At 42.8% G+C, this 17,813-nt stretch overlaps 1 protein-coding gene across 6 annotated transcripts in view; it reads left to right on the forward strand.

The window, feature by feature from the left end:
• The window catches only part of slc25a45 (solute carrier family 25 member 45), a 32,148-nt gene extending 17,303 nt beyond the window's left edge, over window positions 1-14,845 (forward strand). For 3 of the 6 annotated variants that reach the window (XM_031899792.1, XM_012960550.3, XM_012960548.3), the window contains exons 2-7: window positions 2,940-2,978; window positions 4,308-4,351; window positions 8,456-8,527; window positions 9,831-10,013; window positions 13,672-13,939; window positions 14,140-14,845. In XM_031899792.1, the coding sequence (XP_031755652.1) occupies window positions 2,940-2,978; window positions 4,308-4,351; window positions 8,456-8,527; window positions 9,831-10,013; window positions 13,672-13,939; window positions 14,140-14,408 (875 nt within the window). In that variant the 3' untranslated portion in view covers window positions 14,409-14,845. Of the gene's footprint in view, window positions 1-2,938; window positions 2,979-4,307; window positions 4,352-8,455; window positions 8,528-9,830; window positions 10,014-13,671; window positions 13,940-14,139 lie in introns of those variants that run through there. The other 3 variants (NM_001113089.2, XM_012960547.3, XM_012960549.3) reach the window with 3 other exon arrangements.
• The last annotated feature ends 2,968 nt before the right edge of the window (window positions 14,846-17,813 follow it).

Here is a 17,813-nt window from a genome sequence, read left to right on the forward strand (position 1 = left end):
GTGTGCCATACAGCATAGGGCAAGCAGAGTATGGCACACACAGGCAGGGTAGGGCAGGCAGAGTATGGCACACACAGGCAGAATAGGGCAGGCAGAGTATGGCACAACAGGCCAAGTATGGCACAAACCAGCCAAGAATGGCACACACAGTCAAAGTATGGCACACGCAGGCAGGGTAGGGAAGGCAGAGTATGGCACACACAGGCAGGGTAGGGAAGGCAGAGTATGGCACCCACACAGGCAGGGTAGGGCAGGCAGAGTATGGCACCCACACAGGCAGGGTAGGGCAGGCAGAGTATGGCACACACAGGAAGGGTAGGGATGGCAGAGTATTGCAGGTTTTTGCTGTACTACAACCATTAATATGGGTATGGTCATGTGATAACACGGGTGCGGTTTCAAGTGGGTGCGGTTTCAAAAAGGGGAGTGGTCAAAACTGTCTTCCATTATCGGCCCTCCACCATGTAGGTCGGAAAAATTCCGGCCCTCGGTACCACAGAAGTTGGACAGCACTGGTTTATATAAACAAAGCTACTGTGTAGCCATGGAGGCAGCCATTCAAAGGAGAAAAGGCACAGGCACTTAGCAGATAACAGATAAAACACTATTGTATTCTACAGAGGTCATCTGCTATGTAACCTGTGCCTTTTTACCTTTTTTCCAGCTTTAATGGCTGCCCCCATGGCTACATAGCAGCTTATTTATATAAACTATAGTAGTGTTACTGTGGCAAACATACCTGTTTACTAGTGCATGGTAACAGTTCATTATATTTTAATTACTTTAAACCACTTTTATTTTTTGGTGTTACTGTTCCTGTAAGCTGGCTATACACTGTAAGATCCACTCCCTTGGTGAGGTCGCCAGATAAGTGAGTCTTTTCCCGATATGCCCACCTAGATTGGGCGATATCAGGCTAATTAGATTGTTTGGCCCCAGGGCCAAACGTTTAAGTTAAAACGGCGAGCATAGGTGCTGTTGGATCCGACAGAAAAATCAAACCTGCCGGATCGAGATCTGGACGATTTCAGGCCAGATTTCGGTTGAGGAGGTCCATGCTTGGTGCAGATAAGCTGCTGAATCGGTCTAAAGGGTTGTCTGTGCTTAATTTATTTTGTATACATCATTATCTCGGTGCTTATCTGTTTTTAACTAAAGTAGCAAAATTACTGCATGTTATTAATGTGGTGCCTCTTGACAATTTACGGCAGCAATCTGTACACCCTATAAGGGCTCTGGCACACGGGGAGATTAGTCGCCCGTGACAAAGGAGACTAATCTCCTCGAGTTGCCATGACCCGCCATCCCACCGGCGAACATGTAAGTCACCGGCGGGATGGCACACGCGGCGGCGATTTCGGGAAATCGCGCCGCCGCGTGTGCATCCTGCCGGCCATGACAACTCGGGGAGATTAGTCGCCCACGAACATGGAGTTTTGTCGCGGGCGATTAATTTCCCCGTGTTCCAGAGCCCTAAGGGTCTTGTCTTTGCCTCCTAAGCCATTTTCCTTCTAAGCTGTGCACATCCACACACATATATTGTGTCCGACCCACACCAAAAAATAGTGGTGCAACCTAAGGGGCAGATTTACTTATCCACAAATCCGAATCCTGAAAGGGAAAAAATCGTATTGGAAACAAAAATTTTGCGACTTTTTCGTCACTGTCTTGATTTTTCGTATTCGTTGCAACTTTTTTGTCGCCGTCGCGACTTTATCGTATTTTGTGCAACTTTTTCGTTGCCATCGCAATTTTTTAGTATTGAGCAATAGTAAACGGCGGAAAAACCAGTCCGATGTTTTCGCAACGGCGACGAAAAAGTTGCAGAAAGTATACGAAAAAGTCGCCGGCGACGAAAAAATCGCGAGATATATACGAAAAAGTCGCAAAAATACAGATCATTATTAAAAAAACGCCTTCGGACCGTTCGTGGATTAGTAAATCTGCCCCTGAGTGTTGTATTTCATATGACCGGAGCACACAGTTTTAAAAAACGCCCACCTGAGATTAAAATAAGCACAAAAAAAGTTTTCTTTGGTGCATACAGCAGAAAAAGGAACCAACAAGCTGCCAAGCAGGATGATATCACTAAACATGCTAAGGGTCGCACAACGCAGCTAAGGTAGGGAATGAACTTTGGCCTCCGAAAGGCTCTGCATTCCTGAGCAGACTGCTGCTTGAAGATACAGAAGGACTCGAAGGCACAAACTGCCCCATAGGCATGTGCTTCTTCTGCCTACTCATAGTTCCTGCTCTGATGTTACATTTAAAGGAGAAGGAATAGTAAAATCACTGGTGGGCGTACCAAAAGTCAGGCACTTGATACCCTGGGCCAGTGCTCCTGTTAGCAAAAAACTGCCCCAGCCCAGGGTTCGTCACAGCGAATACCACAGAACAATCCTCTTCCTGTTTCTTCTTTATTTGCAGGGGTGCAAATGTGCAGTAAGTGAATAGCCGAACAAAAAAAGCCAGCTTTTCACTTTACTGCGCATTCGCCAGCCCCAAGATGGTAAAGAAAGATGAAGTGGAAGAAGATGATCACTGCCTGGTGTTTACTGAGAAGAATCCTTGGCCTAACTTTTGGAACCCCAAGTGATTTTACCTTTCCATCTACTTTAAATGTCAGACTGTATATATTCATGCCACTGCATTATTTACAGATTAAGAAGAGATAAATAAGGTTTCACCACTTAGGGCTCTGGTAAACGGGGAGATTAGTCGCCCGCGAGCAGGGAGTTTTGCCGCGGGCGACTAATCTCCCCGTGTACCAGAGCCCTTACAGGGCTGGCTAATTAGTAGTAGTTACAAAGAAATTCACGCTGGTGTTTTATTAACTTTGTTACACAGCTTCCTTGCCCAATGCTTTTAGCAATTCAAAGTTCAAATGTGCAGTCTAAGTATCGTTCCTCAGTAAAAGCTTGTACTTTCTGGATTTGCAGATATGCCTGCTGCTGAATTCATTGCAGGATGGATTTCAGGTAATGGAATATCCCATAACATATTATTTTACACTGCTAGGTGTGGTCTGAACATAATAACACAGTGTGCTGGATATGTGTATAAATCATAAAAAAAAAAATAACACAATATCCTTGTTTTTCAGCATGAATGTGCCTCGTTTGGTCATGGGATTTTTGGTTCAGGGGTATTCCTGTAGAAGGAACAGAGGGACCAACCGCTAAAGGCCCTTAGGGCCAAGTTTTAACATGCTTCACCAGATCCCTTGCGCTATTGGGACAGTCTTCCTCCCTGACAACCCTTACCTATGTATTCAGATACAGATAATTTTATTGTACCATGTGGTATAATACATATACATGCAGGTATATGACCTGTTATCCAGAATGCTTGGGACCTGGGATTTTCAGATAAGGGATCTTTCTGTAATTTGAGTACTTTAAGTCTACTTGAAATTCATTTATACATTAAGGGCTCTGGCACACGGGGAGTTGCCTTGCGAGGCTTTTTTGGCGATTTGCCGAAATCGCGCCGCCGCGTGTGCCATCCCACCGGCGACTTACAATTTTGCTGGTAGGATGGCAGGTGATCGCAACTCGGGGAGATTAGTCGCCTGCGAACAGGGAGATTTGTCGCGGAAGACTAATCTCCCCGTGTGCCAGAGCCCTTATCAGTATCTAAATGCAGAGGTAATGGTTGCCAGAGAGAAAGACTGTCTAAAGATCAAAAGGGATATATACATTTAGGGCTCTGGCACACGGGGAGATTAGTCGCCCAAGTCAAATGTCCCTGTTCACGGGCAACTAATCTCCCCGAAATGCCATCCCACCGGCCTTAAGAGGAAACTTCCCCGATTTCACTGAAATTGCGCCGCCGCGTATGCTGGGTTTCCAAGCAGGTTTCAGGGATATATATCTATATATGAATGTATGTTACATTAATAGAAGGTTTGTGTACCTGAGCAGAATATATATAACATATACATGGCTCCTGTTTGGGAGAGTGGGTGCCAGTGAACTATGAAACATACATTCTCTAGATTCAGTGCTGTGCAGCAAAATACATGTAGTTGGCAAATTATCATCTCATACAGCATGCACTAGGGCTAGATTATATTAAAACGATGATGTAATACATTGAGGTCTATGAAGCCTTTAACAGACTTGGGGCCATAAAAATCTGTTGGAGGGCCACATCTGGCCCGCGGACCTCTAGTTGGACAACACTGCTCTAATTGCTCATATTTTCCTCAAAGTCTTGGTCACCAAGATAAAATAAAAACAGTTACATACCAAGGTTTTAGTATTTGTAAACGTAGTATAAACATCTTTTTCTCTTTATTTCCTTAGGTGCACTTGGCTTGGTTGTTGGACACCCAGTAGACACAGTTAAGGTGATTCCACTGGCAGAAATGATGATGGGGCAAATTTAAAACATAAATGCTATATTACACCAGTGCCAGGGCCCTGGCACACACGGAGATTAGTTGCCCGCGACAAATCTCCCTGTTCCAAGGCAACTTCCACGATTTCAGGGAAATCGTGGCGGCGTGTATGCCATCCCACTGTCTATTTACATTTTTGCCAGTGGGATGGCATTTCGGGGAGATTAGTCGCCCGCGAACAGGGAAATTTGTCACGGGCGACTAATCTCCCCGTGTGCCAGAGCCCTTAGAAGGTGAAAGCAAACACCTGGACCATGCTCTAAAAAACTGATATCCCCATGACATCAGAGATGTGTTTAACTTGTGTTTATCTTCCCGTTATATGAACGTTGCTCTTCAGTATAAAGCAAGAGGGTAACATGGGGCTGCTTCATTGGACTCATATAACATTTTCTGGGACCAAAATTTGGCCCACATATAGAGCAATGGCTATACAACTGAGAATTGCCCTGATTTTTTTACCACATCCATATTCAGACTCACAGTTAAAATCGGCCCTGGCATTTTATATGCAGAGAGGCCCAAACAGTCCCCCACTGGCCCAATAAATAGTGATTGTCTGTGGCATCTTACAGCAGCCCCTCTGGCATTTGCCAAAATCCACAGTCTGCTAGTCCAGGCCTGACCACATCTATTCATGAGAGCCAAGCTCAAACTGGCAAACCCTAACCAACCCTATTTATGTGACCTCTCTTAGTCCCATGTGGCCTGATTGTAAAGATCTGGAATTGTACTTTTTGCTACAGCTGTTGCGTCAGATCTATGGTCACATGGTGAGTTTTCTCTGCTGGTGTAGGTATGCAAGATATGCCAGTGGCGAGAACACACTTTGTGCCCACCCATGGAAAAAAGTAACTTTCCTTTTTAAAGTAAAAAAGTAATTCCATTTCTGAACTCTTGTAGGGGCTGTATTTATGTCTGCCCCAGCCATCTGCCCCTTCCCTCGGCAATTGCTCCTTCTGTACTGCAATTTTAGCAGGGTCAGGTACTGCCCCCCACCATTTTGTTATTTACCATATTTGCATCTGACCCCAAGCATGGACATTCAGGTGCCTATTTGGTAAATTCAGCCCTGAATAATGTGAATTAATTACTTAAAAGAGTAAACTAATGGACGATACCCAAATCTACCTCTCCTTGCCAGACATGCCCTCCCTCCTAACTTGTGTCTCCAACTGTCTAACTGCAATTTCTGCATTCATGTCCTCTCATTTCCTAAAAATCAACATAGACAAAACTGAGCTGGTCATCTTCCCACCTTCTAACTCTGTTTCCCTGCCTGACATCACTGTCTGCGTGGAAAATATCAATATAAGCCCTATTCCACAAGCTCAGTGTCTAGTAGTCACATTTGACTCTGCTTTCTCTTTCATTCCCCACATTCAAACACTCTCAAAAACTTGTCGGTTTCACCTCGAAAACATTGCACACATTCGGCCCTCTCCTCATTCATTAGACTGCCAAAATTCTCATCCACGCTCTTCTTCATATGTTTAGACTACTGCAACGCATTGCTCTGTTGCTTCCCCTGTCTAAACTGACCCCACTCCAATCCATCATGAACAGTGCTGCCAGACCCATACAGCTCTCTTCCCGCTCAACAAGTCCTGCCCCTCTCTGCCAGTCCTTGCACTGGCTACCTCTCATGTACAGGATTCAGTGTAAGACTCTTGTACTCGCCTACAAAGCACTCACTGGTGCCACACCACCCTATATAACAGTGATCCCCAACCAGTGGCTTATGAGCAACTTGTTGCTCTCCAATTCCTTGGATGTTGCTGCCAGTGGCCTCAAAGCAGGTGCTTATTTTTGAATTCTTGGCTTGGAATCAAGTTTTGGTTGCATAAAAATCTGTTGTACTGCCAAACAGAGCCTCCTCTAGGCTGTCAGTCCACATAGGGGCTACCAAATAGCCAATAACAGTCCTTGTTTGGCACCCCCTGGAACATGTTTTATGCTTGTGTTGCTCCCCAAGTCTTTTTACATTTGAATGTGGCTAATTGGTAAAAAAGGTACACACCCAGATGTAACCTTCGCTCTACAAACAACCTCCTTCTCTCCTCCTCACTTATCACCTCCTCTCACTCATGCATCCAGGACTTTTCACACACTGCACCCATTCTCTGGAACACTCTTCCTCGTCCCATTAGACACTGCCAGAATCTCCAGGCTTTTAAATGGTCTCTTAAATCTCACCTTTTCATTCAAGCCTATAACCTAAACCCTCAGAAATGCTATTACCCACCAAACACCCCTAATCTTCTCTCATACACTTGCTAACCACTGGTTTTCACCTCTTACTCTGCCCCTACTGTCTCTTCACACATCAACATGAACTCTATCACCATGCTAGTTACCCTGACCTTATGCCTCAGCCACCCTCCCTTTTAGAATGTAATTATTCAGCCCCCTGAGTCAATACTTTGTAGAACCACCTTTTGCTGCAATTACAGCTGCCAGGCTTTTAGGGTATGTCTCTACCAGCTTTGCACATCTAGAGACTGAAATCCTTTCCCATTCTTCTTTGCAAAACAGCTCCAGCTCAGTCAGATTAGATGGACAGCGTTTGTGAACAGCAGTTTTCAGATCTTGCCACAGATTCTCTATTGGATTTAGATCTGGACTGTGACTGGGCCATTCTAACACATGGATATGTTTTGTTTTAAACCATTCCATTGTTGCCCTGGCTTTATGTTTAGGGTCGTTGTCCTGCTGGAAGGTGAACCTCTGCCCCAGTCTCAAGTCTTTTGCAGACTCCAAGAGGTTTTCTTCCAAGATTGCCCTGTATTTGGCTCCATCCATCTTCCCATCAACTCTGACCAGCTTCCCTGTCCCTGCTGAAGAGAAGCACCCCCAGAGCATGATGCTGCCACCACCATATTTGACAGTGGGGATGGTGTGTTCAGAGTGATGTGCAGTGTTAGTTTTCCGCCACACATAGCGTTTTGCATTTTGGCCAAAAAGTTACATTTTGGTCTCATCTGACCAGAGCACCTTCTTCCACATGTTTGCTGTGTCCCCCACATGGCTTGTGGCAAACTGCAAACGGGACTTCTTATGGTTTTCTGTTAACAATGGCTTTCTTCTTTCCACTCTTCCATAAAGGCCAACTTTGTGCAGTGCACGACTAATAGTTGTCCTATGGACAGATTCCCCCACCTGAGCTGTAGATCTCTGCAGCTCGTCCAGAGTCACCATGGGCCTCTTGGCTGCATTTCTTATCAGCTCTCTCCTTGTTCGGCCTGTGGGCTTAGGTGGGCAGCCTTGTCTTGGTAGGTTTACAGTTGTGCCATACTCCTTCCATTTCTGAATGATCGCTTGAACAGTGCTCCGTGGAATGTTCAAGGCTTTGGAAATCTTTTTGTAGCCTAAGCCTGCTTTAAATTTCTCAATAACTTTATCCCTGACCTGTCTGGTGTGTTCTTTGGACTTCATGGTGTTGTTGCTCCCAATATTCTCTTAGACAACCTCTGAGGCCGTCACAGACGAGCTGTATTTGTACTGACATTAGATTACACACAGGTGCACTCTATTTAGTTATTAGCACTCATCAGGCAATGTCTATGGGCAACTGACTGCACTCAGACCAAAGGGGGCTGAATAATTACACACACCCCACTTTGCAGTTATTTATTAGTAAAAAATGTTTGGAATCATGTATGATTTTCGTTCCACTTCTCACGTGTACACCACTTTGTATTGGTCTTTCACGTGTAATTCCAATAAAATTGATTCATGTTTGTGGCTGTAATGTGACAAAATGTGGAAAAGTTCAAGGGGGCCGAATACTTTTGCAAGCCACTGTAAATGTTTTGTCTTTTGTACCTCTTTATTCTGTAAAGCGCTGTGCAAACTGATGGCACTATATAAATAATAATAATAATAGTTTATTGACAATTCTGTGTTGCTAGTCATCGACCAGCTCAAGATCTACTGGTAGATCACGTTTTGAGACAGTAAAATATGTACTAAAGAATGGAGAAAGACCACACTGTATAAGTAAACAAGCCTATATATGCACTAATTATGCTAATGTTTCCCTTTGTGCTAAAGGTACGCCTGCAGACACAATCAAGGTACCGTGGGATTCTGGACTGTGTCATTCAAACATACAGGAATGAAACGGTTAGCTGCATTTTATTATAATGCAGGATTAAAAGTCCAAAATTTATTGGTTAGCAAGACCTTTACATCATATTTCTATCACCTGTTTGTGACATGTCTCTAAGCATTTACACAAGATACAATTGTAAAGTAATCTACAAATTGCCAGTCATAATAAACCCTATACTTGCTGGAAGAGCCTAAGGGAAGTGACATACAGGGAGATTAGTTGCCGCATGAAAATGCGGGCGACTAACCTCCCCGCAATGCCATCCCACTGGCTAGAATGTAAATCGCCGGTGGGATGGCATACGTGGCACCGCGGTTTGCAAAAGTCGCCTTGAGAGGAAACTTCGGCAAATCACGGCGCCGCATATGTCATCCCACCGCCGATTTACATTCTAGCCGGTGGGATGGCATTGCAAGAAGATTAGTCGCCTGTGTGTCACTGCCCTAAAGCTCTAATTGATGTTTGGGTATTGATTTTGCTCAGACATGGACAGAACAATTGGATATTGTCTTATTTGACAATATAAAATGTTTACACACAATCAGCACGTGAGAGATCCAATAAAAGGCCGGTTGGGGGTGGATACCAGATTGTGAATTTAATTGCTAATCTTGTACCCCAGGCCTCTATTTTTATTTATTTTCAATGGATTACTTGTGCAGCCCTGTGTTAAGGTGCCCATACACTATAAGATCCGCTCGCTTGGCGATGTCGCCAAGCGAGCGGGTCTTCACCCGATATCCCCACCTACGGGTGGGCGATATCGGGTACCAAGTAACTTAAAAAAAAATAATCCGATCGTTTGGCCCTGGGGCCAAACGATCGGATTACATTTGTGGTTATGGGGCAGTCGGTTCGGGGACCGCATCAACGAGGTGATGCGGTCCCCGATCCGACTGGATTTTCTAACCTGGCCAATCGAGATCTGGCCAATTTCAGGCCAGATATCGGTCGGCCAGGCCGCTCTGTTCTGCCCATACACGGGCCGATTAGCTGCCGAATTGGTCCAAGGGACCGATATCGGCAGCTATAGTCGGCCCGTGTATGGGGACCTTAAGTCAGCAATTTTACCGGAATGTGCTTGTGCTGGCCTAAGGATGAACAAAGAATACATGGGGAATAGAGTAAAGGTGACAGCCAGTACTTTCATAGCACCATGGCTGGTGTATTTTTCCATCCAATGAAGAGGAGCACTAGCCCGGGGTCCAAACTTCACTAATAGATTGGCACCCCAATGTATTGCCCTATTTTTCTTCTTTAATGACATTGTGTATGCCACCTGTGAATTCACCTTTAATTTTTTCTTAATTTCAGATTTTTGGATTTTTTAAAGGTATGAGTTTTCCAGTAGGAAGTGTGGCAATTAGTAACTCATTAGCATTTGGATCGTATAGTAATGCTTTGCTGTACCTAAGCGATCAAGAGATTAAAAACTGGAAGAATCCACCGCATAATTGCCATGTTTTTATGGCCGGATGCTTTTCAGGAATTGTACAAGTAAGTATTTATTGAACTATGCTGAGTAGAAACTGAGCTATAGGAGACTATTCTTTGATATTAGTTAGGAATTTGGAAGAGCATTTGAATAAATAAAAGTTATTAGGGTTAATTCACTAAAGTGCAATAAGCGTTATCGCATGCTTTTTTGCGTTAAAATTGACGCAAAAAATAATGGTTGATTCACTAAAGTATCAGGTGCGTTAAGACGCATATCGCATGGGCTAAATAACGAATGATCGGAAGGCGTTAATTTTAACGCATTGCATTAATTCTCGCATAGGAATAACACTAACACATGATTCACAAACGCATATTAAGCATTAAACGCCCTAAATATCGCATTAGTCTGTGCAAATATTAACACCTACTTGGGGCAGGCAGAACTTTAAGAAAAATGTGGTTCGTGAGCTTTTGGCAACAGAACATGGAATTTGCAGTGGAATTTTTTCAAGTATGTGTTTGCCCTAGAGTGATGCAGCCTCCAGTTTTCAGGGAAATGGTCATTTGCAGAAAAGTAGTTTTATGAACGTAATGGTTACGTGTGTTAAATCGTGCGTTTAATTATGCGCTAATATAGCAAGCGGCGAAATATATATCGCGCGCAGCAGAAATTAACGCACGCACGGAAAATAACGCAAGAAAAACGCTCATCGCAACTTAAATAACGCAAACAACATTGCGTCTTAATTAACGCAAGTATCCTATAGTGAATTGTGCGTTAAGTCGCAAAAAATAAGAAGCGATAACATTTTTAACGCATGCTATAAATAGCTCTCTAAATATCGACCTTTAGTGAATCAACCCTACTGTTCCTTACACCTAAATCTTGTTAGGAGTCTTCCTCTCCCTGCCTCTTTCAGAAAATGTTTTGCGCAAATATATTAAAACTGCACTTGAATTAGCCACGTCAGTGGCTGCTCCCTCTCAGGAGGCACTGGTTTAACCTTATGTCCAGTCTGCTAATTGCTAATTAGTAGATGTTTTACTGCTACAGAGTAAAATAAAAACATTTTAGTGAATGTAACACAGGCCCAGACTGGTAGTCTGTGGATTCTGGCAAATGCCAGAGTAGCTGTTATCAGATGCCACAGACAGTCACTATTTATTGGGCCTGTGGGGGTTGTTTGGGCCTCTGTGTACTTGAAATGCCAGGGCCTATTCTTAATCTCAGTCTGGACCTAATGCAACCTACTATCAGTCTTTTTACCACCCCTACCCCTATCTCTTCCAATCAGTTCACCTGACTTTGCACTTCTTATTACAGTCACAGAACATTCCTAACTCACAAAACATCTTATACAGCATATTGTGGACCAAGAAAGTAAAAACCAAATGCCTTTGTGTATTTTGTATTGTGTTGTACTAATAAAAGACAACAAAAGGCAAATTCACTGGGAATTCAAATTTGTAAAGCACTGCCCAGTAACTGATCTATAAACTGCGATCACAACTTTTCGCCATGTTTTTCTTTCTTTTTTTCTGGGCTTGTACATGTGCAGTACAGTAGTTTTTTTTTACTTTACTATTCTGTGCATGTAGTGAACTCGGGGTGCCAACATATTGTATATAAGTAAAGTTATAGTTCAACATATGTATTTACAAGTATACAGTATAAAACTATACATTATTAGTGATGAGTACTGGATGTGCCTCTGCCAGGTATTTTACAGCTCTTCGCTGTTTTGATAGCTCTTGGCAGTAGAGATGCAATATCCATAAACTTTAGATTTAGACAGATATGGAGCCTTCACATAAGATTTGGCTGAATACTGAATCAAATTAGTCCAATAACTTTGTGTTTCACTGAACCATTCATGAAACCAAAGTATTGGGCCCAATACAAATCCTGCAAAAAAATAAAAAAAATCATGTGTCCAGGTTTTCTACTTACAAAACATAATGAGTCAGTCACAAATATAAAAGTGTCCCCTTTAGCAACTAGGTTCTAAGACTTTTCAAATCACCATGTTGCAATATAATCTCTATTCACACAGAAAAGAAATGCATTTCAGTTATTACTTTACCTGTTCGTGTGTATTGTGGGGAACAATTACCACCACCTCTTACTAAATTATAAACAACCTAGTAGAATTTAATTAGGCGTCTTTTTTTTTTTTTTTTTAAACTTTGTTTTTATTGGTTTTTTACATGTTTCATTGGTGCATTTATTTCACATGTTACATGTATATCATTTTGTTTAATTAGGGGTCTTTTTAACTAAACATTGGTGCTCCTATGTGTGGGAAGAGAGGTCCTAGACCTGATAGGGCTCTTTGTCCAGGAGCATTTGAGTAATTAGCCAGAAAAAGCTAGTAATTCCTTTTTATGTGAAGTGACCTCTGCATGCTGTGAAGGAACAGAAATGCTATTATTCAAATGGAAAACAGATAAATATGTAAGTTTCCGTAACATGATGGAACTAAGATTGTTGGATGTGGATGCAGGGTTGGACTGGGCTGCCGGAATACTGGAAAAAACTCGAGGAGCCCTGGCGGGCCACACCCGATCCCTCTTACCGCTCCTCTGGCCACCGGTGTCCTCCCCTGATGTGTTTCACTTAAGCGAGTTCAGCGGAGGATGTCGGGCGGGGGGTTAGGGGGAGTGGGGGATGCAGCCAATGGGGATGCCTTGGGGGGCCCCTGGGGCGGCAGCCCCGGTGGGCCCTGTACCCCCCAGTCCGACCCTGTGTGGATGTAGTGTTTTCAATAGGCTTGTTGAAGCAATTTATTTTGTACTTCTCATTTCACACCCAGTTTATACTCTACATTGTAAGTCACAGAAGAAAGTAAAATGTCCAAGTAAAATTGCTAACATCAGCCTGCTGAAATACATCATGGACATACCATATCTTCAGTTCTGTCAAGGTATGGCTCCTTTAATATCTATATCTGTGATGCACTTAGCATGCTCTTGTCTTACTAATATGTAAAACTCAGAGCCCCTTGTGTAACAGAGCAAGTTTTTTTAGGGTAAAGCAATTTTTATATTACTTTACATAAAAATATTAGCAGTGAGATTTAGTCAAAATAAAATCATTTTGTTTTAACTTTAATTTCTAAGGCTTATGGCATATGGGGCTGAAATATTTCAGCAAAGATTGGTCTGATTGTGCCATTGAACTGGAAACATTCAGTGTTTTTAACAGCCTTTAAAAGCCCTGGTGAACGTTTGAAGGCCATTATCAGAGATGACACAAGTTTGTCATTCAAGTAACTGGGAGGCAGCAGTGAAAGTTTCAGGCACTTCTCCTTTGGTTGGCAAATGTCTAGGCAGTTATTTGACCTGATTAAGTTTACCTCTCCAAGTGTTCGACATGGCCCAGCAAGTCTTATCTGAGTTATGTCTGTCTCCACTTTTAAACCCCTGCAAAGGTGGCATTCATACAAAAAGTCCATGTAGCATCACTATTATGACCAGAGATGGCATGTTATCTTCAGAATGACAGATGCAGAATACTGCTTATCCAGTCATTACTGTGGCTTTGTGCTTTTGTAACTCATTTGCAAAAGGTTTTTGGCTGTTGAAGTTGGAAAACAGAGTGAGTTATAAAATGAATCCAAGTCTGTGCACAGGTTCCAGCTCTAAGTTACATGTAATAACAGCAAATTAATTTTTACAAATAAATTGTCATATCATTTTATGTTTAATATTACAGCTTTCTTTTTCGGCTCCAGTTGACCTTGTAAAAGTTAGGCTTCAGAACCAGACGGAATCTTTTGGGAACCAAGCAAGGCCTGGCCATTTACAAGCTCGATACCAAGGTCCTGTTCACTGTGCTGTGTGTATCTTTCGAGAGGAGGGAATTTTCGGCCTCTACAGAGGATGTTTAGCACTGGCATTAAGAGATATTCCTTCTATGGGTCTTTATTTCTTAACCTATGAAGTTCTTTGCAAATGGATGACTAAAAGTTTAGACGAACCAAGTAAGTTCTGCAAAAACCTTCATCTGATGTGGGAAAACAGAAGCTAAATAGAGTAGACACTGTGACTGGGCAAGACTGCTTAGAGGGGCCATGTTTCATAAGCAACATCAAAATATGTTTGATAAATAGGTAAATGTGCTGGCTGCATGGCACATTAACTATGATACATTATTTAATCTGCATTCTCCTCCTATTTCCAGGTGCATGGACAATGCTCTTTGCTGGAGGCTGTGCAGGGACAGTTGGGTGGGCTTTTGCTAATCCAATGGATGTTATAAAGGCTCGTCTCCAGATGGATGGAATGCATGGGGTGCAGTATCTAGGAATGTTGGACTGTATCAGGAAAAGTATCCGGCAGGAAGGGGTGAAAGTGTTCTTGAAAGGTCTTACTATCAACAGTCTCCGAGCTTTTCCTGTTAATGCAGTTACTTTTCTAAGCTATGAGATGCTTTTAAAGGCCTTTAGGTGACATGTATTCTGGCAAGGACTAATAACAAACTGACAAATGCATTTTGAACTTTGGAAAAAACTTTTGGCATCTTGAGCTTTCTGAAGACAAAAACAGAAAAAACATTAACTAGCAAGATACAACACATTGTAGAAATTCATTTGTATGACTGAAATCATGAACTGCCATTTAAAATATATATTCTTACCTTTAATAAAAATAAAGTATGTTGTAATGCCCTGTGTTTATTGGAAGATAGCAGTAGTAATTAAGTAATTACATAGCATTTGTCTTTGTCAAGGAGGAAGAACATAGCATAGAATGGTATTGGTAGAAGTGTTGAGCGTAATTTAAAGAAGAGTGGAAATTAGTTCCACCTCATTTACTTCACTAATGCACCATATGATGATTCTTTTTTTGTATCTTCTCACATTCTTCCTTCCACAGCCTTTCAGATTTTCTTCCGTAATTGTAAAAGTGCAAAGCTTAAAGGAACAGTAACACCAAAAAATGAAAGAGCTTTAAAGTAATAAAAATATAATGCATTGTTGCCCTGCACTGGTAAAGCTGGTGTGTTTGCTACAGTAACACTACTATAATTTATATAATAAGCTGCTGTGTAGCCACGGGGGCAGCCATTCAAGCTGGAAAAAAGGAGAAAAGGCACAGGTTACATAGCAGATAACAGATAAGTTCTGTAGAATACAATAGTGTTTTATCTGTTATCTGCTATGTGCCTTTTTCCCTTTGAATGGCTGCCTCCATGGCTACATAGCAGCTTATTTATATAAATTATAGTAGACTTTCTGAAGTAAACACACAACTTTTACCAGAGCAGGGCAGCAGCACATTATATTTTAGTTACTTTTATAGACTTTAATTTTTTGGTGTTACTGTTCCTTTAAGTGTGGCAGAAGGAGATGTTCCAGTCGCAGGTCAGTGATCAAACCAGTCAATGGTCATTACTAAAGCAGTTGCAGAGAGAAGAGGCTAAAGATAGAGCTTTAAAAGAGTTTGTGCTCAAGAATAGGAACTTCCCAAAGCAGCAGTCACTCGGCTCATGAAGAAGGAAGAACAAAGCAGTCAACAGGGTGTACCTCTGGCACCTGCTAGCTTGGTTATATTTCTTGCATTCTTGAATTTTGCAACTTTATGTTCATAGACTTGCAACTAAAGACATGTGAAAATGTATACACTTGAAGTGGATTATTCATTAATAAAACATGGGACCAAGAAATGTTCATCGATCAGTTCACCCATTTTTATATCATTAAAGCAATGTGGCCATGTCGGTTGCAATTCTGTTATACTTTACTTATAGTTTTGGAGTTCTCCTGCAACCCCCTTTATGTTTTTGTAACCGAGTTCTGGCCCTGCTATCAGCAACCGGACACATCACCTCTTATGGAGCATGGAAAAAGCAGGCAGTCTTTCCACAACAAAAGTATTGGCTGTGCCCCTGGTCCCACTATAGCTCCTTGGCCCTGTAATGATCACAAGGTCTGCTTCCTTTACAGTTATGCCTTTGTTTGCACCCATGCCCACATTAGATACCAGGCTATGAGGGTGACATAACCTAGTGTCATTTCTTTAAGGGACAATATTTATGTCCTTTTATTGTCCTAAGCATTAATTTGATAAAACAGCATAAAAGTACTTTGCAGCTCGCTGTTGTAGTGTTCCTTTCCAAGGACAGGCACATCACCAAGCAAAGGGGTCCTCAGCAAAGCTATTACATATGATTTTTTAAAGGGGACCTGTCACCTTACGAAAAAATTACAAATTGTTTTCTATTGTGTTTGTCAAGCAAAATAAACTTTACTTACACCATATAAATTATTTTAATGTTATATTCTTCAGCCTTGGAATTCACAGTTGCTGCAAGCAGGCAGGGGCCATTTTGTGGACACTGTTATCAAAGCAGGCATAGCATCCTGCCAAAATCTTGTTTCTGTGCCAGTATGGGGGGACTTGATACCCATATTCATGCACTGGTTACACAATTACATGGTGCGAAGGGAGGGGGAATGTGAGGAGACCAGCAACATCTAAGGGCTCTGGCACACGGGGAGATTAGTCGCCCGCGGCAAAACTCCCTGTTCGTGGGCGACTAATCTCCCCGAGTTGCCTTCCCCTGCCATCCCATCGGCGACAATGTAAGTCGCCCGTGGGATGGCAGACGCGGTGGGGCGATTTGCGCAAAATCGTGCCGCCGCGTTTGCCATCCCGCCGGTGACTTACATGTTCGCCGGTGGGATGGCAGGGGTAGGCAACTCGGGGAGATTAGTCGCCTGCGAACAGGGAGTTTTGCCGCGGGCGACTAATCTCTCCGTGTGCCAGAGCCCTAAGAAGTTCTGAATTGAAAGTGAAAGTAACTCTCTGCCCCACCCCTATGCCTGAGGCATAGAGGCGGGGCAGGCAATATATGATTGACAGCTGGGATTTTTAAATGCTTTTATAATGGGTATGGATGTGGTAATAAAAAAATAATTTTGGGTTTCTTGTTTAATTTGAAAAGGGCTTTTATTATACAGCTTTTTATGTCTGGGTGACAGGTCCACTTTAAATATTATAATTTTTATTATATCTGTACAGTGCCCATTGCTGCTTTTGGTTTTCCCCATGTTAGCAGCTAAGCATGTCACCAGCCTTCAAGTCCTGCCATCTAGTCCAGACTATGATGCAAAATAAGCCCTGCCAATTAAATTACACAGAGGCCTTACCAGCCCCCTACAAGGCCAATATATAGTTGTCTATGGCAAACTGCCTTTATAGGCCTGGCTATCACTACTTTGCACTGGGTGTGTTGCTACCATTCTACAGTCTAAAGGTGGCCATACACGAGCAGATCCGCTCGCTTGGCGATGTCCCCAAGTGAGCCGATCTTCCCCCGATATCCCCACCTACGGGTGGGCGATATCGGGGAGCATTTAGGTAAAAAAAAAAATAATCCGATCGTTTGGCCCTGGGGCCAAACGATCAGATTATGTGGGCGGCAATCGGATCGGGGACCGCATCAACGAGCCGATGCGGTCCCCGATCCGACCGGATTTTCTAACCTGGCCGATTTCAGGCCAGATATCGGTCGGCCAGGCCGCTCTGCTCTCCCCATACACGGGCCGATTAGCTGCCGAATCGGTCCAAGGGACCGATATCGGCAGCTATAGTCGGCCCGTGTATGGGGACCTTTAGGGGTATATTTATCATGCTGTGTAAGAAGTGGAGTGAAGCATTACTGGTGATGTTGCCCAGGGCAACCAATCAGCGATTAGATTTGAACAGTTAGAAAATCAAAACAAAGCATCTGATTGGCTGCTATGAGCAACATCACCGGTAATGTTTTACTCCGCTTTTTACACAGCATAATAAATAAACCCCTTAGTAACTGCCCTGGTAGAACATACAATTCTCTTTAAAAAAAAAAAA

Source organism: Xenopus tropicalis, chromosome 4 (genome assembly GCF_000004195.4).
Source record: "Xenopus tropicalis strain Nigerian chromosome 4, UCB_Xtro_10.0, whole genome shotgun sequence".
Lineage (NCBI taxonomy): Eukaryota > Metazoa > Chordata > Amphibia > Anura > Pipidae > Xenopus > Xenopus tropicalis.